General features: G+C 36.3%; 1 protein-coding gene across 1 annotated transcript in view; it reads right to left on the bottom strand.

Moving 5' to 3' along the window:
* The window catches only part of LOC107603070 (afadin-like), a 120,327-nt gene that overhangs the window by 2,694 nt on the left and 95,216 nt on the right, over window positions 1–22,417 (bottom strand). The window contains exons 23-29 of the mRNA XM_016295768.1: window positions 10,988–11,053; window positions 10,678–10,751; window positions 9,261–9,379; window positions 6,663–6,751; window positions 5,980–6,165; window positions 3,831–4,849; window positions 2,154–2,238 (exon numbers count right to left, since the gene is read on the bottom strand). Coding sequence (XP_016151254.1) covers window positions 2,154–2,238; window positions 3,831–4,849; window positions 5,980–6,165; window positions 6,663–6,751; window positions 9,261–9,379; window positions 10,678–10,751; window positions 10,988–11,053 — 1,638 coding nt within the window. The remainder of the gene's footprint in view (window positions 1–2,153; window positions 2,239–3,830; window positions 4,850–5,979; window positions 6,166–6,662; window positions 6,752–9,260; window positions 9,380–10,677; window positions 10,752–10,987; window positions 11,054–22,417) is intronic.

Below are 22,417 nucleotides of genomic sequence, written 5' to 3'. Positions count from 1 at the left end.
ACCAGCATTCATATAAAATGGAACCATTCATTTCTATTGTAAACACATCACTGAAACCCAGATTTTTTTTTAAATAAATATATAAATACATAAACCATATAAGGGATGAATCAAAATGATTTTAAATATCTTAATACTTAACTATCTTAATTATTTAAATAATTAAGATAATTTAAATGTAAGTATTTAAACAATTTTTTTAAGAAAATGAGGGGTGACTAAATTATTTTCATCGTCTTATTTTATAATTAAGAATAATTATTTAAATAATTTAAGATAAAGAGATGAGTCTAAATTATTTTTAGTTATCTCAATATTTAATCATCTTAATTATTTTAACAATGAAAAATAATTACTTGTATGTAGGCTCATTTCTCTAGAAAGTATCATTTTTTTCAACCTCAACCAATGGCATGAGCTTGAGGTCAGGACTAACTGTTCGCTTGACTAATGGAAGATGGAAACTATTTATTCCATTTGGTGACACTGGCTTAGAAAGGACAAACTTCAGCTTTAAAAATTTATTTTCTGTGATGCCTTTCCTTACAGATCCATTCAGCTCATCTTTACGTTTAGATATTGTTCTAACGCAGCAGTTTTCCAGTGGAGCATAATGAACATCCCGAGATGGAGTCCCCAAGATGGTGTCCCATGCTTGAAAAAGTGGTACATCTCTCTCTAAATAATACCCATGGGTAAAGGAGCTACCACGGCCAAATGAAGAAAGGGAGGTAGTGAACAAGAGGAGACACAGGTGGAGCCGAAACAGGAAGAGAGGCAAAGAGCATAAAGAACATACCAAGTCTAGTACAGAGATTGCTGGAACAGCAGTCTGCTGCAGGAGAAACAAAAACATACAGAGCAACCAAAGGGTTGGGAGAGAGAGAATAAAAAGTAATTAAGAAATAAAGAAAAGGAGGGGTTTTTGAGAAGATAAAAGTAAAAAAAAATAAAAAATCATTGGCGCAGTGGGCCGGGACGCAGTGATGTGCTGCCAGGAACATTCCAGGGCAGTATGGGTCTGATTAGCGCCAGCGGTCCACTTCCCTTCCACAAACACTTCAGCTGGTGAGGAATTTCCCCATCATTCCACGTCCCCACCCCACGGCAAGATTTTTCCTTCAAACACACGGGATTGTGTTGACCTTCCCTTAGACGGCTCGACCTGCCAACTCCTCAGAGATGGAGTGATATCAAAGGCAGCTTCCAGCAGTGTGCTACACACAGCAGACTCTCAGGTGGACGCTATGCTTCGCATGACAGCTGCTACGGCAGGTGTTGGAGGAAAGAACGTTATTGGGGGCTGAAGTTTGTGCTAGCACTGAAAGACTCAGACTTGGAAAGCACAAGGAAGCTGTTTGGAAATGCATGGAACCATTCATTTCTATTGTAAACACATCACTGAAACCCAGATTTTTGCTTTTTAAATAAATATATAAATACATAAACCATATAAGGGATGAATCAAAATGATTTTAAATATCTTAATACTTAACTATCTTAATTATTTAAATAATTAAGATAATTTAAATGTAAGTATTTAAACAATTTTTTTAAGAAAATGAGGGGTGACTAAATTATTTTCATCGTCTTATTTTATAATTAAGAATAATTATTTAAATAATTTAAGATAAAGAGATGAGTCTAAATTATTTTTAGTTATCTCAATATTTAATCATCTTAATTATTTTAACAATGAAAAATAATTACTTGTATGTAGGCTCATTTCTCTAGAAAGTATCATTTTTTTCAACCTCAACCAATGGCATGAGCTTGAGGTCAGGACTAACTGTTCGCTTGACTAATGGAAGATGGAAACTATTTATTCCATTTGGTGACACTGGCTTAGAAAGGACAAACTTCAGCTTTAAAAATTTATTTTCTGTGATGCCTTTCCTTACAGATCCATTCAGCTCATCTTTACGTTTAGATATTGTTCTAACGCAGCAGTTTTCCAGTGGAGCATAATGAACATCCCGAGATGGAGTCCCCAAGATGGTGTCCCATGCTTGAAAAAGTGGTACATCTCTCTCTAAATAATACCCATGGGTAAAGGAGCTACCACGGCCAAATGAAGAAAGGGAGGTAGTGAACAAGAGGAGACACAGGTGGAGCCGAAACAGGAAGAGAGGCAAAGAGCATAAAGAACATACCAAGTCTAGTACAGAGATTGCTGGAACAGCAGTCTGCTGCAGGAGAAACAAAAACATACAGAGCAACCAAAGGGTTGGGAGAGAGAGAATAAAAAGTAATTAAGAAATAAAGAAAAGGAGGGGTTTTTGAGAAGATAAAAGTAAAAAAAAAATAAAAAATCATTGGCGCAGTGGGCCGGGACGCAGTGATGTGCTGCCAGGAACATTCCAGGGCAGTATGGGTCTGATTAGCGCCAGCGGTCCACTTCCCTTCCACAAACACTTCAGCTGGTGAGGAATTTCCCCATCATTCCACGTCCCCACCCCACGGCAAGATTTTTCCTTCAAACACACGGGATTGTGTTGACCTTCCCTTAGACGGCTCGACCTGCCAACTCCTCAGAGATGGAGTGATATCAAAGGCAGCTTCCAGCAGTGTGCTACACACAGCAGACTCTCAGGTGGACGCTATGCTTCGCATGACAGCTGCTACGGCAGGTGTTGGAGGAAAGAACGTTATTGGGGGCTGAAGTTTGTGCTAGCACTGAAAGACTCAGACTTGGAAAGCACAAGGAAGCTGTTTGGAAATGCTGCACACACGCCAGCCCACCAAGAAGTCAAGAGCCTGAATTAAACTGCACTAAACTCGCATGTTTTGACATTAGAGGCTTATTGCAGGCTGTTTTCTGGACACAGATTAAGCCTTTAGTAACTAAAAGGGCTTGATGATATATCTAATATTTATTTTACATCATTACATTTTTGGAGATATTAAATCAATTGGCAAATTTGAATATTTAACACATTTAGCCATTATGCATCCTAAAAAAGTTAAATTTTTAAAATCCCAAATCAGTTAATTTGAAAGGTACATTTCAATGATTTGTTAGTCATCACTCAAAAATGTTAAGTTTTATAAAATATATTATTAAAAGGTTATTCGATATATATATATATATATATATATATTTTTTTTTTTTTATGTATATTGGTGCTATATATATATATATATATATATATATACACACACACACACACATTAAAAAGTTTTTTATATATATATATATATATATATATATTTTTTTTTTTTTATGTATATTGGTGCTATATATATATATATATATATATATATATACACACACACACACATTTTCTAAAATATAAAAAAATATTTGTTAATATGTTTTTAATTTTATTATTTCAACAAATGTGCAATAAAATACATTTTTATATTTAATTTTTGAATTTGTATGTATTTTTGGAGTCTAGGTGTGCTGGGTGTGTGACTTTTTCATTATCAATATTTTTGTGTTATTACAATATTCAGTGATGTGCCTGCTTTTGTTTTCATTTTAATAAATGTGCTATAGAAATAAAATGTGATTATTTTAAAAAAGTCATTAATTGTATTTACATATTTTTGTATCACCCAACCCTAGTTACTACCAAAATCAATGTTAAATCAAGTATTAATTCTTCACGAGACTTAATATGTGCCTGAAAAGGCCTTGCATGTAAAAAAAAAATATGGTCATGTCTTGTTAGAAACTGTTAGCACATTTCAAATGCTCCTGATTCTGATCCTAAGATGTTGCTTAGCCAGTAGCTGTAGGTCAGAAATGATTCCACCGCTGATTTATTTTAGAAGTTAAATTACTATTTCATTTTATATGGCAGATGAGATCAGGAGAGATGTACTGATCTGGACGAGGCAGATTGATCAGACGGTCGTTCTCCTCAGCCGTGCGTTCAGGTTTGGCCTGAAGCTCCTGGATCTCCTTGTCTAGAAGGTCCACGATGTGAAGCTGCTGCTGCTTCTCCAGTTTCTCTCGGGCGTCCCTCTTCCAGGGGTCGGGCGATAGGCTGTCACTGGCGGACAGCTCCTCTTTGCTGATGGTGAGGTATTGCAGGTCACGTCTTTCGATGGTGCGTGGCTGCTGCTGGGGCAAGAGGTCACGAATTACTGTGTCCTGTGGCGGCTGGCGGGGAAGGCTGTTTAGCTTGTCTGGTCGGGCGGGTTGTGGCTGTGGCGGTTGGGGCAGCTGGACTGGGGGAAGGTATGGTTGGGGCACCTGCATGGGGGGCTGTGGATGGGGCATCTGTTGGTACTGAGGGGCAGGTGGCAATGGGCCGTGCTGGTTGTTGTGCATGACTGGGCCGGGAGGGTTGCGAATCTGCACCAGCTTCCTCTCCTGGTCTCTTCTCTTCCTCTCTCGCTCCTCTTCAAGCCGGGCTTTTTCCTTCTCATACCAGCGCTGTTGCTCCTCGCGTTTCTTGCGTTCAACCGTGGCCGCAGCGGCCGCTGCCTGTTGCTGTGTAATAGAGGGCGGTGGAGGAAGCGGCAGGTCGGTTTGTGGCTCGTAGTCGTAGTGCGCAGGAGGAGGAGGAGGAGGAGGTGGAAGATCTGAACGGGAAGGTTGGGAGACACACACGGGGCCGGAGTGGGGTGCTATCGGGGTCTTCCAGCGGCCAGGGCCGCTCTTGTGGTTGCCTTGGATCCTGGAGCCGGAAGACGACGAGTAGTTGAGGTGCTCTTGGCTGGAGGTGCTGGACTCCACCGAGGAGGACATCTGGTGGTTCCAGTGCTCCCCACTGCCTCGTTGGTACTCGGCATCACGCTGCTGCTGCTGCAGGTGCATCAGGTCTTCCTGGTGCAGGCGTTCACCTGGGTACCCGCCCGGCATCTCGCACAGCTCCTCCTGAGAGCGCGCCACCCGCTAGCAGGACACAATGACACAGCAGTGAGACTCATATTTATGCAAAAATGTGATATACATGTAACATTAATGTTGCTCATAGCCTTAAAAAGCTAGTAAAGTAATGCATAAAATTTGTTTTGCAGACCAATTTAAATTGGGCCTACATAGGAATTACACATGAAAAAGTAGGCCCAAATTTAATAGATATACCAAAGTAAAACTAGAAAAATAAATGATAAATTTTATAATCTCAAATGACAAAATGTTAGAAATTTTTTTTTTCATTTGAAAAGCACATTTAAAGGATGCTGTCCTTAGGTATGCTTAATATAATTTAAGTTACTAGTTAGATAATGCAAAATTAAACTAAATTAAAAAAATTAAACTAAATAAAAAAATAAAATAAAATAAATAAATCTGGGGAAAAAATGACTGATAACTGATTTTTAAACAAACAATAACTGATTTTTATACTGTCATTTTGGCAAAGCATATTAGAAAGCAACAATATACACTACAGATAAAAAAGCTTGCAGTTGTAGTTTTCTTTTTCTTTTTTTGATGTTCTTAAAAGAAGTATTTTAGGCTTACGACGTGCTAATCTTAGGCTGCATTTACTTGATCAAAAATATAGTAAAAAATTTAATATTGTGAAATATTACAATTTAAAGCAACTGTTTTCTATTTTAATTTACTCCTATGATGCTAAGCTGAATTTTCAGCAGCCTTTCCTTCAGTCTTCAGTATATTTTCAAGATTCATGATTCATGTTTTTGAGATTCTTTGATGAATATAAACTTCAAAAGAGCAGCATTTATATGAAATATAAACCTTTTGTAACATTATAAAGGTCTTTACTGTCACTTTTGATCAATTTAGTGCATCCTTGCTGAATACAAGTATTAATATCTTTCAAAATAATCTTACTGATCTCAATTTTTTAAATGGTAGTGTTCATTATAACAATATAGGATACTATACATTATCTTACCAATAAATAAATAAACAAACAAACACTAAATAATGTACAGTTAGTGTGCTAGTGTTGAAAAATACTGTGGTACTGCCAGTGTTTTGAGTCATGATACCACTATGGCACCAGGACACCACACAGCACTCATATGCTTTCTCTTCCTAAAAAGGCTAACCTGTATAGCCATGCTGTTGTTTGAGTGGTTATCCATAGGTGGGAGAGGCTCCGGTTCATTGTTTTGCCAGGGCTGGCCAGGGCCCATTCTATCCTGAGATTTGGAGGCTGGGAAGGTGAAGTATTCCCTTGGGTATGTCTGAGTGGGGATGGGATACGCCTCTGGATGGGGTGGAGAGGGCTCCTCCTGTGGGACAAACAGGGTAAAGACAGATTAGACTGAGCTGTGAGCAGTCTAGATTCATTTTCCATCTCTTTATAGTGCATTATTATTGATTACAGAAACTAGTATAAGAGTTTGCATGAACAGCATGTGTATAAATCAAAGAGAATCAAGGAATGTGGATCAAAGACTGACTAGCCAATCAGATGGTGGTTACAGACATGATTAGGATTAATTACAACAAGAACACAACAAAGAGTCACAAATCAGGTTTTTATTAGGCTTCTATTTGGCTGTGGTTTCAGAAAGAAAAAAACATGTTCTGGTGTGTGTTTGGATTTGAGAGTTTCTGGTGATTTGATTAAAACCAGAGGTTTAGACGACACAGGTTGCACTGTAGATCCAATGCCAGTGTTGCTAAAGAGCAGTGCTAGAAACACTCTTAATTCACTAGGGAAAGAGAGTTTCGGCACACAAGTGCAACATTCATCTTAGAGGTGCCGATGATTGTGTGTACTCACATCAGGGCAGAGGTTACCCGTCGAGACCGAAGTGATCTTTCCTGGGGCTCCTGGGTAAACAGGCTTCCCGCCTGGACTCTGGGCCTGGTCTTTGAGGAAAAAAAAATAGTACACGTTAATATAGGCCTGGGCAATATAATGGTATCGATATTTATTGACGGTACACCTTCTTCGATAACGATATAAAAATGTTCGATATAGCTCACGATATAGGCACGTGCTATGAGTGACGCAGACAGCACACACACAAACACGAACACATGCTGAATTGAGTGCTGTGCCTGCCTGTGATGAAGAGATTGTGAATAAAAAAAATACATATTAGTCGAATTTAAAATAAACATGTGCATTTGAATATGTTAGGTGTGCATCAGGGAGCATCATCAGTGGCGCGTGAGATGTGGTGATGATGTAAGTGACGTTGTTGAATTTTAATGTTTTGTTTGTCTAGCCCACGAGACGCGCCGCTACTGTGTTATGCATTCAAAATATTCGAGAAATATAGAAGCTCAAAGCACAGAAGATCTTGAATGGGTTAAAACCGAAACAGATGCATATTCAGCTCACTTTTTAGATGGACAAATATGACTGCTGCACTCGCGTCTCACACAAGAGATGTATAGAAAGCCATGCAAAGTTAAAACAGTTTAAACTTTTAGAAAAAACGTTTGTGGAGATTTATTCCTTTTCACTGCGTCTCATATGTTTTTAAAAGCAATCTGTGTGAACGGCGCTTCGGCTCTTTGGATTAAGCAATGCATAAATACGTGATGCTGTTTTGTTCATAAATGTTTATGCAATTTACGAAATTATATTTGATTTATATGAGTTAATTTAGACGTAATGCACATTTTTTTTATAGACAGTTATTTCCTTGCATTGACAATTTAAATGTGCAGCATTATTTTGCTCATTGCGCCCTCCTGTGGCCTCAGGAGACAAGACAAAAGATTCCTTGAGACCCATTTAATCTGCACATAAAACATTAGAAATTAGATATTTTAATTGTGTGTTTAACGGTTTAAACAAAAAATATTTGTTGTTTGTCTCAATAAATTGGGTTAATTTAAAAATACAGTGGTTAAATTAGAATTTTTTTTCTATTGCTCTTTGTTTTAAAAAAGGTTATAAAAAATGTCAATAATTATCGATACCGAACGATATGAAACATTATATCGTTGATACATTTTTTTGTTATATCGTCCAGCCCTACGTTAATATAATGTCACCACTTTAAAATGAACCACACTGACAAATGTGACCCTGAACCACAAAACCAGTCTTAAGTCGCTGGGGTATATTTTTAGCAATAGCCAAAAAAACATTGTATGGGTCAAAATTATCGACTTTTATCAAGTCAAGTCAAGTCAAGTCAAGTTTATTTGTACAGCGCTTTTCACGATACAAATCATTGCAAAGCAACTTTACAGCAAATTAAGTTTCTACTGTGTTATGCATTCAAAATATTCGAGAAATATAGAAGCTCAAAGCACAGAAGATCTTGAATGGGTTAAAACCGAAACAGATGCATATTCAGCTCACTTTTTAGATGGACAAATATGACTGCTGCACTCGCGTCTCACACAAGAGATGTATAGAAAGCCATGCAAAGTTAAAACAGTTTAAACTTTTAGAAAAAACGTTTGTGGAGATTTATTCCTTTTCACTGCGTCTCATATGTTTTTAAAAGCAATCTGTGTGAACGGCGCTTCGGCTCTTTGGATTAAGCAATGCATAAATACGTGATGCTGTTTTGTTCATAAATGTTTATGCAATTTACGAAATTATATTTGATTTATATGAGTTAATTTAGACGTAATGCACATTTTTTTTATAGACAGTTATTTCCTTGCATTGACAATTTAAATGTGCAGCATTATTTTGCTCATTGCGCCCTCCTGTGGCCTCAGGAGACAAGACAAAAGATTCCTTGAGACCCATTTAATCTGCACATAAAACATTAGAAATTAGATATTTTAATTGTGTGTTTAACGGTTTAAACAAAAAATATTTGTTGTTTGTCTCAATAAATTGGGTTAATTTAAAAATACAGTGGTTAAATTAGAATTTTTTTTCTATTGCTCTTTGTTTTAAAAAAGGTTATAAAAAATGTCAATAATTATCGATACCGAACGATATGAAACATTATATCGTTGATACATTTTTTTGTTATATCGTCCAGCCCTACGTTAATATAATGTCACCACTTTAAAATGAACCACACTGACAAATGTGACCCTGAACCACAAAACCAGTCTTAAGTCGCTGGGGTATATTTTTAGCAATAGCCAAAAAAACATTGTATGGGTCAAAATTATCGACTTTTATCAAGTCAAGTCAAGTCAAGTCAAGTTTATTTGTACAGCGCTTTTCACGATACAAATCATTGCAAAGCAACTTTACAGCAAATTAAGTTTCTACAATATTTAGTAGTAGCTTATCACGGGTGCCAGATCCACCACATTTCCACCTCTTTTAGGAATTAGTCACGCTAGCATGCTGTGCGGCAGTCGCTGATATTTTTTAAGCAGAATACTGCAGCTCCCACATGCAAGCCCATTAGAGATTTAAATAAATATTCATGCCGCAGTTGCTTACCGCGGTTCATCATGGGGGATGGCTGGTTGAGGAGCGTGGCCAGGCCGTGGTAAATGGCTCCCTGTTTGGCCACCTCGAGCGTTACAACAGAGCCGGTTCGTGTCATCAATTCCGCCGCCCTATAAGACAGATCAATTAAAGACGTGATAAAACGTAATAAATTTTTTTTACATTTTTAAATAATACAATATTTTATTAGTATATAAAATAAAAAATAGTATATAAAATTAAATATTTTAAATAGTAATCAAAAAATGTTATGCCAAAAATCATTAGGATATTAAGTAAAGATCATGAATCCCAAAGGCAACTCAAGTTGTGTCCATTTGCATCCAGTTGTGTTTTGAGCCATATGCTTCTCATTTAACTCAAATCCACAGATTTAAGAGTTTCATCAATTCCACCACATCTCAAAACTACAGGCATTAATGCAATTTTTCTGACAGAAATTATAAATTTTTTTAAGCCGTTTTGACTTTGCAAACAAAAGGTGCTTTGTGCTGCACAGCTTAATGCCTGAAAATGTTGAACTAGGAATAATAACGCTTTCAAGTCAAATCTAGGATAATTACAAGACAAACCACTGTCAGACATTTTAATTCTCAATGAAAGGGCAATTTTCATCACTTTTCAGTAGAATTTCTTATTTTAAAGAGTGCATTTTTTTTGTAAAAGCATATAAAAAAATGTATATGTCATTCATCATGCCAAATAACTAAATAATCCCAAAAATGAGACCCAGAACTTATTTGAATGTTACATTTGTGACCCTGGACCACAAAACCAGTCTTAAGTCGCTGGGGTACATTTGTAGCAATAGCCAAAAATACATTGTATGGGTCAAAATTATTGATTTTTCTTTTATGCCAAAAATAATTAGGATATTAAGTAAAGATCATGTTCCATGAAGATATTTTGTAATTTTCCTACTGTAAATATATTAAAACTTAATATATTTGCAACGTAATATGCATTGCTAAGAACTTCATTTGGACAACTTTAAAGGCGATTTTCTCAATATTTTGATTTTTTTGCACCCTCAGATTCCAGATTTTCAAATAGTTGTATCTCGGCCAAATATGGTCCTATCCTAACAAAACATACATCAATGGAAAGCTTATTTATTCAGAGAATTGATCCTTATGACTGGTTTTATTGTCCAGGGTCACATTTTAGTGTCATTTTGCCTGACGATGTTCTAAAGACGTCAGTCATATTTTGTTCTTACGCCACTTAATTGTGTATATTAGGACACATTCCTTGCTTATGTGGTGTAATGAAATGGTTCTAGCATGCAATCCTTTTGTTTATTTAACGGTCTTCTTTGACATAGCCGGATATTGCATGCTTTACCTGTAAGTCCATTTCAAATTTTTTTAAAATCCCATTATTAAAGGTCTAAATGCTACAGAATTACCTCTCCTGCGAGAGGCCAACCAGACTTCTTCCATCCACGCTGAGCAACTGGTCTCCGGCAGCCAGACGCCCATCCTAAAAAGAAAACAAGACTCAAACAGTCATAAAACAGCATGGTTGAACAAGATTTTTACTTTTTATGAAGAAAAAAAAGCATGATTTATGATTTTACAGCTTCAACTACAAATATAGTACAGAGTATTATCAATAACACTAGTTAAGTATGAGAAATCACACTTAGTGATTTCTGAAGAAATAGCATCTGCATTTGCCCATAAAGAACATCACAAAACAAACCAAGCCAAACTCACTATGTCTGCCGCACCTCCTTTGACAACAGACTTGATGTAAATACCAAGTTTGTCCTGTCCGGCACCCTAAAAAACACAAAAGAAAGAGCAAAACCGTTTATTAGCACTCTGAGAAAGATCTAAATGTCATTTACAGGCTCTACTAGTTCCGCTGTGGAAACTGCTGTACGAAGAAACCAGGCGTTCATTCATGAAAGACTATAAATCTGGAGCCAGCAGTGAAGACATTCATATAAATAAACTCATTCATAAATTCAGACCAGATCTGAAGTCGTTTTTGTTCAAACTAGCCATGATTAACCCTCTCAAAATTCTTCATCTTATATCCCGGGTCAGAGGTCATCATCTGACACGGGCCATCTGGCTGTAGGACTGTGCACTCATTGAGATATCTGCTCAACCTAAATGGCACTGCATGCTAGAAAAGCATCTTTCAAAATAAAATCTAGCAATTAACTTCAAGATAAAACAATGCATTCATTGAAGCACATCCTGTAGACTTGAAATAGTAACGCCATACAAGTTTCAACACTCAAACATAACATTTCTAACACGTAATGCTCCATAAACTCTTAGTTAAATGGTCTGTTCAAAGCTTTAAGCTGAAGGAGCTCCAGCGACATGAGCTTTAAAGGGGTTTGTTTGAGGACTGCGGTTTAAAGTTAGTTTCATTTGTTTTTTTTTCCGATGGCTGAATTTGCTATTTGAGCAAGAAAGTACCCAAAATCCCCTGGCTGCTGCCAGCGGTTCTATTTGAGGGGGATCTTGCTAAAAATTAACTATAAAAATGTGAGGTCTGTATTACATTCCCAGCCGTCTCTGCTGTTTTCTCATACAGAAACAAACTGCTCATACTCATACACCTGACAAGTAAGTCTGACAAACCCTCACATCTGCACAAATATAGCAAAACCAGTACTGACCTAAATTCAATTTTTTGTCTTAGGAACAATTCAATACCTTACTCTTGTGTTTATTTGCTAGTGCTGGGCGATATATAGGTTCATACCGCATACCGGTGTTTATTTTTGTTATGATATGAATTTTTTAAATACCGCAATACCGGTGTATGTCCCTTAAACAACGTTCGGAATGCATCACTGTTTGAAAGGGGTCCCTTTTCACTGTTGCACTGTGGTGAGGGCACAGCTGTATGTGTTACTAAGCGTGAAAGTTCAGAAACTGAAGCTGTAGAACTAACAGAACATGATGACAGAAGAACTCATCCACAATATCCGCATTGACAAATCCGCCACAAATATCCACCGCCCCCTGCCATCAGCTCCCACATCTCGCACACAAGCGCGAATTTAGCACTAGATTTAGCAACTTTCAGACCCTTTTATCGAATTTTTTCCATAGAATATTCATACTGACAAACCTAGCGACTTTTTTTGATAAACCTTAGCTATGGTTCAGTTGGAAGATTTCACCAGTACTGTCCCGCGAGCATGAGGTCTGACTTTCCCGCAGAAGTGTCACCTCTCTCGGCGTCTGTTCTGTGCAGTGAGCGGCAGAGAAGCTGCACATTCAGGTGGCCGCACCGCAGCCGACTCGTCAATAAATGAGTACAAAACAGCGTTTCCTAGCACCTGTCGCTTACTGATTGTTTGGAATTATAAATATGAGAGTAGTTCGTCTGTTAATATCACATGCACTTTATCACATGCACTTTTTTGCTTGTTTTTTTTTAGTTTGTTACTCAGACGCAGGCAGCGCTGCATGAGACAAAAAAGTAATATAGCCAAAACACCCCCATAGCCACTCTTTAGTGTACATGCATGTAGATTTTATCAGACGATGCCGCGATTATAAATGAGAGTGACTCCTGGTTAACGTATTAAAAGGGGTCGTGTTTAGTCACTATTTAGTGTGGTATTTTTTGACAATATTCACTCATCATGACAGTAAAATAGGGCATTCTAAGTCAATATACTGCAGTATTTCCTCTCAATCAGTAGAAAATATGGTTAACACCCGGTCATGCATGAAAAAAAAATACTGTCATTTACCGTGAAAGCGGTTTAATTTTGAAAAATACCGTGATATAAATTTTTGGTCATACCGCCCAGCACTAATATTTGCATTAATAATAAACTCATAAAACACACAAGAACCAATGATGTTTGATGTGAAACCAGGTTGAAAGTGTCTAGAAGCACCATGTTTGAATACGTGCACAATCTGAAATATTTTAACCTAATAAATGTCTGCTGTTGTACAGAACTTATCCTATGATGATTTGAAAAGCCTTAACAAAAGTGTAGAGTCTGTAAGGTTTTGTTTTTGCTTTTTTTGTTCAAAAATGTGTCAGAAGTGACAGTAAAGAATAAATAATATTATAATATTTAAAAAAAGAAAACAATTATGTTAAATTGCAGTAATATTTTGCAATATTACTGTTTTCATTGTGTTTCTGATCAAATAAATGCAGTCTTGGTGAACATAAGAGAATTCTTCAAAAACATTATAATTAGTGCTGTCAAACCGTGATTAATCGCATCCAAAATAAAAGTTTTTGTTTACATAATATATGCGTGTACCGTGTATATTTATTATGTACATATAAATACACACACGCATGTATATATTTAAGAAAAATATGTTACGTTTATATAATAAATATATTTATATATGATATAAATTATATGAATATAAATATATACATGTAAATACAGGTAAATATTTTCAAAATATGTACATAATAAATATACACAATGAATACACACACACACACACATATATATTATTGTAAACAAAAACTTTTATTTTGGATGCCATTAATTGTTTGACAGCACTATTTATAATATAGCCTAATCAACCCCAAATATATCATATGGACTACTTTAAAGCACTTTTATTGGTGTTTTTACCCATTTCTGGAGCTTAACAGAATACACACACACACACATATATATTATTGTAAACAAAAACTTTTATTTTGGATGCCATTAATTGTTTGACAGCACTATTTATAATATAGCCTAATCAACCCCAAATATATCATATGGACTACTTTAAAGCACTTTTATTGGTGTTTTTACCCATTTCTGGAGCTTAACAAACCCAGTCCCCATCCACTTTCACTGTACGAAAAAGAACTAAATAACTGCACTTCTGTTAAATGGAAAATAGAAAGTAATCCTCCTTTGAAAGTCAACATACATCTACCATGTTCTAGCAGCCTCATATGAACTCTTTCAACAGTAAAGTATGTACTTCTGAATTCCAGGGCCAGATCTCTAAATGCCCATGCCAAACTCCAAATGATGGTTTCATGGTCATAATAAACCATTTACTAAATGGCATGCCACCCAAGTCTACAACCTTCCCGCCATGTAGGCTCTAGGCTGAGCCCGCTAGATCTGGTTTCTCCTGTGGTTTATGAAAAACCCATGCCGATCAACAAGTTGAGCTACATTTACCATACTATTCTGCTGTTGTATGTTGTTTTTAGGCTCTCTGAAAAGATTCACACACCTCAAATGTCAATAACAATGTACCTTGTGCAGAAACTTTAAACTGAACCCGTTCTGGCCATCAATGGAGTAAGATGCCTATTGGGTTCATATGGTTAAGTTACAGCTACTAGGTGCTTCAATCTGAAATAGTTTCTCAAATTGTTTCATCAGACAATGATGAGATAGTCCTTCATAAGATGTGATGTGAAAACTGGTTTGGTGATCACTAGATTGGTATTTGCACAGCATTGCTCATAAGCACTTTATGTCTTGTCCATATAGTGAAAACCCTAAATGAAGTGGACCAGAAGCAATGGATCGAGAAAGCCAGTAACAGAAACTGCCTGGGAAACAGCAACATCTTTTATTCTGCCCTCTGAAATAAAGCCAATGTTAGCCACAGACCCCCATAACCCACTCACATTACACTGGTATAAACACACCCTACAATTCAAACACAGCCGTAACATGAACACCACATGAATATCACTCAGAAATCTCAAGTTAACATTCAGAACTTAACCACAAATATAAGAAAAATATCAACATGCACTGTGCGCTTACAGGCCCCTAAAATGATTGAGGTCATGCCAGTTACAAAGCAATCAGCCAATCTGAATTTTAACATTCTTTACGGTCTTAAAAAATAAAAAGTAAAAAACCACACAGCATTAATTCAAGGGTGAGGTCACCAAATACAAATAGATGAGTAAATTGCACGCAAATCACTTTCAAAAGACAGTAACGCAATAACACCATTAAAATGCTACAAACCCAGACTAATTGTGAGAAGAGGTGATGGAATAAGGAAAACAGCAATGGAAAAACATGCAATCATATGTCATAAATCATCTTGTGGTGCAGATGTATAAAAACCACCTACCGCTACGTGCTCTGATGCCTACAGCACAAGTAACTTCTATCCTGTATGTTGTGAGGGCGTTATGATATGATCCTGGACAATGACTCCTCCTCATAGTGAGTATGCACAACAAATTCCAAAGGATTGGTGGGAATACTAACCAAGTTTTGGAAAGCTACTTTAAACTGCAGTATACCAAGCTACAATGAACTGATGATTTAAAGTACTAAAACTAGTCAAGCTACCATTTATAAAATAAATAAATAAATAGTTAGTGACATTTCAAGCACCTAGCAAAAATAGCTTTAACTTCATTGAAACTAAGGAGACAATTTAATGATTGGTGTAATAAATGGTAACACTTTGCGAGTTCAATTTGTTAACACTAGCACATGCAATAGAAATCCTTAACAAATGAATGAACATGAATTAACAATGAACAACAGTATATTACTGTATTAATATAGGTTTAATGCATAAATAACATTATTTTAACAAATTTCTATTAATTGCTGTATTGATATTAAATATATTAAAATGAATTTATTAAATAATAAAATGTGAATATTTATATACTATTGTTTATTGTTATGTTAGTTTACAATACTTTACATAATACATTATAATTATTTATAAATTAACGTATTAATGTATACGCAGAAATTAACATTAACCTATACTTAATTTGATGTAGAAATAGGTTTCACTCAGAAACTGCTAGCAAATTTCACAAACAATTACAAAGAAATGGCGAGTAACACTGAATTAAATGTGAAATCTTGAAGTAGAAAAACTGAGATGTGTGGTTTCTATTTCTGTACTGTTATTTTAGGTATCGAATGTGTTCTGATTGGCTGCTTGTATTAGGTATTATAATAGATACATCTGCATTTCATTGTCAGTGACACCACCGGGAAAAAAAAGAAAATCTGGCGCACACCACCATCGGCCTGAAATTCTGCATATGCCAATTAACAAGAGGGATCAAGGCCTGCAACACACTGACATAATGCCTAATGCAACACATTGGACACCGAGTGCCTATTATCAATAAGTTAAAAAAAAAACTGAAATACAGAAATGCCAATCTTGTGCACGTGAACCACTTCTCATCTGCTGTAAGGTCTCAACTTGTCTAAGTCCAGAGGGAGATACATGTCGCCTAGCAAAGCCCAAAATCTCTCTGATTAGACTTTGAAAGTACGTATTACGCTGTGATGAGAAACAACCATTCAAAAAACCAGTCTCTCCACATTAAAGAGTGACCCTGCGGTGAAAGACACATGAGAAGTCCTGAGGTTGAGCTCTGAGGCAGGGCGGTTTCCATGCCGTCTGAACACGTCTGACGCAGGAGTCTCGTGCAGACCTACTGGGAGATCAACTTGGCTGACTTTTCCTTAGGAAACCTGGGTTAAACTAGCTTTGATCAAAGCCAAAAACCTGGCAAGCAGTACATGAAGTGGAGTAAGGTCTATAAAAGCCACTGATAAAAAACAGATGCATGTTAACAAGAGAACTAATTGCTACTGTTTTTAAAACAAGGGGTGAGGTGATACTGGCACAGTTCATTACTACGTGCTGGAAGGCTAAAGTAAATTTGACTAAAAATAGAGCTCTTTTCTTTCGAAAAGAAACAGCTATATCACTAGACTCTATGCAACAGAAGAGCATGTTTGAAATGCTTCCATTGAGAATAGTCATCAAATTTAATGAGCTCACTTTTAAAGTTTGCTATTTCTTCTGACAACCAAATAGTCATTGGCAGAGCACTCGAAACGCTCTGTGCAAGTACACAAGCCCAAAATCTCATTTAACACGTTGCTGCATTACAAAATGAGAATATTGAGAATGTAACACATATTTGTGTTTTACGAATAGAGTTGCTGCAAGGGGGCGCTAGAGCAAACTGTCTTCCATGGTCACTCTTCTCTTTAAGGTCAAGTAGTGTCACGACAGAGCAACAGTTTGAAGAGCAAGTTAATTAAACTGATGGTATGTTTATCAGGGTTGTGCACCATTTAGAACTGAATTAGGAATTCAAATTAAATTCCTGAATTAACTGCAGTTTTATTTGAGATAGCAAACAGGATGGAGAACTGCAAATAAAATAATTTGAAATGTATATAACTTATGACAAACTTTGAATGTTAGATTAAGATCTGAAGGTTTATAGGCCTTATGGGCAGTATGACCGATATAATGATAGATAGACAATGACAGACAAACTATAGACAGATAATATGTCAGTGACACCACCGGGAAAAAAAAGAAAATCTGGCGCACACCACCATCGGCCTGAAATTCTGCATATGCCAATTAACAAGAGGGATCAAGGCCTGCAACACACTGACATAATGCCTAATGCAACACATTGGACACCGAGTGCCTATTATCAATAAGTTAAAAAAAAAACTGAAATACAGAAATGCCAATCTTGTGCACGTGAACCACTTCTCATCTGCTGTAAGGTCTCAACTTGTCTAAGTCCAGAGGGAGATACATGTCGCCTAGCAAAGCCCAAAATCTCTCTGATTAGACTTTGAAAGTACGTATTACGCTGTGATGAGAAACAACCATTCAAAAACCAGTCTCTCCACATTAAAGAGTGAACCTGTGGTGAAAGACATATGAGAAGCCCTGAGGTTGGGCGGTTTCCAGGCCGTCTGAACATGGCTGATGCAGGAGTCTTGTGCAGACCTAGTGGGAGAGCAACTCAGCTGACCTTTCCTCAGGAAACCTGCATTAAACTTGCTTTGATCAAAGCTGAGAACCTGGCGTGCAGAACATGAACCAGAGCAAGGTCTATAAAAGCCACTGATAAAAAACAGATGCATGTTAACAAGAGAACTAATTGCTACTGTTTTTAAAACAAGGGGTGAGGTGATACTGGCACAGTTCATTACTACGTGCTGGAAGGCTAAAGTAAATTTGACTAAAAATAGAGCTCTTTTCTTTCGAAAAGAAACAGCTATATCACTAGACTCTATGCAACAGAAGAGCATGTTTGAAATGCTTCCATTGAGAATAGTCATCAAATTTAATGAGCTCACTTTTAAAGTTTGCTATTTCTTCTGACAACCAAATAGTCATTGGCAGAGCACTCGAAACGCTCTGTGCAAGTACACAAGCCCAAAATCTCATTTAACACGTTGCTGCATTACAAAATGAGAATATTGAGAATGTAACACATATTTGTGTTTTACGAATAGAGTTGCTGCAAGGGGGCGCTAGAGCAAACTGTCTTCCATGGTCACTCTTCTCTTTAAGGTCAAGTAGTGTCACGACAGAGCAACAGTTTGAAGAGCAAGTTAATTAAACTGATGGTATGTTTATCAGGGTTGTGCACCATTTAGAACTGAATTAGGAATTCAAATTAAATTCCTGAATTAACTGCAGTTTTATTTGAGATAGCAAACAGGATGGAGAACTGCAAATAAAATAATTTGAAATGTATATAACTTATGACAAACTTTGAATGTTAGATTAAGATCTGAAGGTTTATAGGCCTTATGGGCAGTATGACCGATATAATGATAGATAGACAATGACAGACAAACTATAGACAGATAATAAGAGAGACAGACAAGCAGATGGATAAATGGACAGATAGATAGAATGATAGACAGAATGATAGATAACACAGATAGACAAAACAACAAGACAGACAGATAAAACGATAGACAGAACAAAAGACAGACAGAAAGATAAAAATACACAGACAGACTTATAAACAATAAATAAGACAGACAGAACAATAGATGGAACAACGACAGAGACATAATCAGTGTTGGGGGTAACGCATTACAAGTAACGCGAGTTACGTAATCAGATGACTTTTTTCAAGTAACTAGTAAAGTAACGCATTACTTTTCAATTTACAAGAAAATATCTGAGTTACTTTTTCAAATAAGTAACGCCAGTTACTTTTTTCCCATTTATTGATTGAAAGCTCTCCTGTCCCCTTGTTGAGAGAAATCGGGAGTAAGATGTTACTTTAGTTCTAGAATAAATGTGAACATGCTTTAATTCATCTCACTCCCAAAAAAAAAAAATCTGATTTAGTTTTCCTCAAAATGAATAAAAACAGTTAAACGCAACTCAGAATATGACTCAAAGCTGCAATAATTAAATATGTTAAATAATACAAATATCCTTTATGTATTTAATCCCATTTTATTAACCAATTTGCTGCTGACCTTCAGTGATCCAATTCAACCATACTAATAAGCAAAAATTACCTGAACATGGCTGATGCAGGAGTCTTGTGCAGACCTAGTGGGAGAGCAACTCAGCTGACCTTTCCTCAGGAAACCTGCATTAAACTTGCTTTGATCAAAGCTGAAAACCTGGCGTGCAGAACATGAACCAGAGCAAGGTCTATAAAAGCCACTGATAAAAAACAGATGCATGTTAACAAGAGAACTAATTGCTACTGTTTTTAAAACAAGGGGTGAGGTGATACTGGCACAGTTCATTACTACGTGCTGGAAGGCTAAAGTAAATTTGACTAAAAATAGAGCTCTTTTCTTTCGAAAAGAAACAGCTATATCACTAGACTCTATGCAACAGAAGAGCATGTTTGAAATGCTTCCATTGAGAATAGTCATCAAATTTAATGAGCTCACTTTTAAAGTTTGCTATTTCTTCTGACAACCAAATAGTCATTGGCAGAGCACTCGAAACGCTCTGTGCAAGTACACAAGCCCAAAATCTCATTTAACACGTTGCTGCATTACAAAATGAGAATATTGAGAATGTAACACATATTTGTGTTTTACGAATAGAGTTGCTGCAAGGGGGCGCTAGAGCAAACTGTCTTCCATGGTCACTCTTCTCTTTAAGGTCAAGTAGTGTCACGACAGAGCAACAGTTTGAAGAGCAAGTTAATTAAACTGATGGTATGTTTATCAGGGTTGTGCACCATTTAGAACTGAATTAGGAATTCAAATTAAATTCCTGAATTAACTGCAGTTTTATTTGAGATAGCAAACAGGATGGAGAACTGCAAATAAAATAATTTGAAATGTATATAACTTATGACAAACTTTGAATGTTAGATTAAGATCTGAAGGTTTATAGGCCTTATGGGCAGTATGACCGATATAATGATAGATAGACAATGACAGACAAACTATAGACAGATAATAAGAGAGACAGACAAGCAGATGGATAAATGGACAGATAGATAGAATGATAGACAGAATGATAGATAACACAGATAGACAAAACAACAAGACAGACAGATAAAACGATAGACAGAACAAAAGACAGACAGAAAGATAAAAATACACAGACAGACTTATAAACAATAAATAAGACAGACAGAACAATAGATGGAACAACGACAGAGACATAATCAGTGTTGGGGGTAACGCATTACAAGTAACGCGAGTTACGTAATCAGATGACTTTTTTCAAGTAACTAGTAAAGTAACGCATTACTTTTCAATTTACAAGAAAATATCTGAGTTACTTTTTCAAATAAGTAACGCCAGTTACTTTTTTCCCATTTATTGATTGAAAGCTCTCCTGTCCCCTTGTTGAGAGAAATCGGGAGTAAGATGTTACTTTAGTTCTAGAATAAATGTGAACATGCTTTAATTCATCTCACTCCCAAAAAAAAAAAATCTGATTTAGTTTTCCTCAAAATGAATAAAAACAGTTAAACGCAACTCAGAATATGACTCAAAGCTGCAATAATTAAATATGTTAAATAATACAAATATCCTTTATGTATTTAATCCCATTTTATTAACCAATTTGCTGCTGACCTTCAGTGATCCAATTCAACCATACTAATAAGCAAAAATTACACAAGATAAACTAACATTTCTTCTTTTTTTTTTTTTTTGCTGAAGAGTGTTGAACTTTCTTCTTCTGTGTTCAGACGTCAATTTACATTTCTTTCAGCCTGAGGCTTTTGGTGTGAAAGGGCTTTTATATTTGCCAAAAATAGAACTTTTTATATTAAAAGCAAACAAGCAAGCCCAGCCCAGATTTAAAAAGTAACGCAAAAATAACATAACACATTACTTTCAATAAAAAGTAACTACGTAACGCAATTAGTTACTTTTTTAGGAAGTAACGCAATATTGTAATGTATTACTTTTAAAGGTAACTTTCCCCAACACTGGACATAATGAAATACAGGTACGACAGATACATAGACAAAACAATAAGACAAATATACAGCTACAGAGATGGACAGATAGATAAAATGACAGAACTATAGAAAGTAAGATAAAATGACAGATAATTTATTTATTTATTCACTTTTTAACACCATGCCAGCATCAAGGCTATTTTCATAGTGATCTCTGAATAAATTATACAAGGTAAAATGACAGATAAGAGACTTATAAATGATAGACATAAAAGACAGATAGTTAAACGTATAAATGATAGGACACAGACAGACAGACAGGATAGATAGAAAGACAGACAGACAGACTTATTAATGATAGACATAAAAGGCAGACAGAAAGACGTATAAATGATAGGACAGACAGACAAATAAATATATAGATATTCCTCACTGTCCAATCAGAATGAACAGGTCAGGAGATACTCACAACAAAACAAAACAACACCTTACTTCTGAGTTCAACACCCATTGCGTAAGTGTGCATGTTGCTGAGCGTGTGGTGTGGGATTGTATTCTAGTTGTGGTTGTTTTCACGTTCATCTTTCCAGGGACACTGCCAGAAGCACAGTTCAAAGACAATTATAATGTCTGTGCGGCTAATAGACATCTTGGCATATCCAAATGTGTGCATATCCACATCTTGTGCTGTAAATAATATTTCACATGTGCTAAATGCCTCAAGCAAAAATAGAAACTGTTATCCCTGCAGGCTTCTTCACAGTAGCAGGTTATTTGCCTTTCAGTGTGTCAGAGGATAAAGGTCAGTAAACTTGGGGACGAACTGAATCTGTTTACTTGAGGACTAGCAGCGGCTACAAGAACTTCTTCACACACAACGGGATGCCACAAAAAAAGAAAGTTCAAGCACGTATTTACCCCGCAAGCTGCTGTCTGGCATAGTCAGCATGCAAAAATATGCTTGCATCTGCAGTGCAGACATTAGACATTAACAGGAAGGTGTT

Source organism: Sinocyclocheilus grahami, unplaced genomic scaffold (genome assembly GCF_001515645.1).
Source record: "Sinocyclocheilus grahami isolate Dianchi unplaced genomic scaffold, SAMN03320097.WGS_v1.1 scaffold340.1, whole genome shotgun sequence".
Lineage (NCBI taxonomy): Eukaryota > Metazoa > Chordata > Actinopteri > Cypriniformes > Cyprinidae > Sinocyclocheilus > Sinocyclocheilus grahami.
Note: the sequence above shows the minus strand (reverse complement) of the source record. Positions and strands in the feature narration are given on the sequence as shown.